At 54.3% G+C, this 1,075-nt stretch overlaps 1 protein-coding gene across 1 annotated transcript in view; it reads right to left on the reverse strand.

Annotated features, from left to right (window-relative positions):
• Positions 1 to 179: 179 nt before the first annotated feature.
• The window catches only part of VDBG_00793 (neuronal calcium sensor 1), a gene marked incomplete at both ends in the record, with an annotated part of 1,121 nt that continues 225 nt past the window's right edge, over positions 180 to 1,075 (reverse strand). The window contains 3 exons of the mRNA XM_003009065.1: positions 180 to 359; positions 478 to 773; positions 928 to 1,013. Of these exons, the coding sequence (XP_003009111.1) occupies positions 180 to 359; positions 478 to 773; positions 928 to 1,013 (562 nt within the window). The remainder of the gene's footprint in view (positions 360 to 477; positions 774 to 927; positions 1,014 to 1,075) is intronic.

Here is a 1,075-nt window from a genome sequence, read left to right on the forward strand (position 1 = left end):
TTCAGCCCCCCCCCCCCCTTCCTGTGGCAAGGTTCTGGTTTACAGTTTCTTTGTCATTATGCTCTCTCGCTCCCGACGTCATTGTGTCTCAACTTCTTCCTCGCCGTTTGCTTCAAATCTCTGGAGCGACGAAAGGCATCGTTGTAGAAGGGACGGCCGAGTTGTCGTTGTTCTCCCTCTCAGACAAGGCCATCGTAAAGGGAAAGGGCGGACACGATCGTCTCATCACGTTTGCTGCCCTCCTTGAATTCCTCCATGTCAAGGCTACCGTTCTCGTCCTTGTCCATCATGCGGAAAATCTTGCGCACGCGCTTTTCGGGGGTATCTTCGTCTTCGGGGAGCTTCACCATGGAGCCGACCTTTGAATACCGCTGTCAGCACATCATGTTCTACATGGAGGAGTAGGGTCTGGCAAAGCGGAGGGGGACTGGCCGAACGTCGGCCTGGCAAAACAGGGGATATGGCAAAGTTACGCACCATCTTGTAGATGGCTTCGACAATTTGCAGCATCTCGTCGTAGCTGATCTTGCCGTCGCCGTCTATGTCGTAGAGCTGGAAGGCCCAGTCCAGCTTGTCCTCCATCTTGCCACGGCTCGTAACGCTCAGAGCGCAGATGAACTCTTTGAAGTCGATAGTACCGGATTTGTCGCTGTCAAAGACATTGAACACGTAGTCGGCAAACGAGCTCGGATCGCCAAACGGGAAGAACTGGCGGTAGATCTTTTGAAACTCCTCCTTGGTGAGCGTTCCCGAGGGGCAGTCCTTGAGAAATCCTGCGAGCAGTTGAACATTAGCCGACTGCTGTACGCCATGAACGGGGGAGGAAGGCTGTTAAGCGATCGCTGTGGCGCGCAGGGGAGGCTCGAAATTTCGAAGCCGTCGATGCGTGGCGGGTGTAGGAGGGAGGGTCATTCTGGATTGGCATACCCTTGTACCACTGTTGCAACTCCTTCTTATCGAAATGGGTCGACTTCTGCAACTCAGAGAGCTGCTCTTGCGAGAGCTTTGACTGTCTAATGATCGACAGAGCGTCGCGGTTAGCAGATGCGCGTGGTTCAAATGGGGCGTCTGAACC

The sequence above is a fragment of the Verticillium alfalfae genome, genomic scaffold (genome assembly GCF_000150825.1).
Source record: "Verticillium alfalfae VaMs.102 supercont1.1 genomic scaffold, whole genome shotgun sequence".
NCBI lineage: Eukaryota > Fungi > Ascomycota > Sordariomycetes > Glomerellales > Plectosphaerellaceae > Verticillium > Verticillium alfalfae.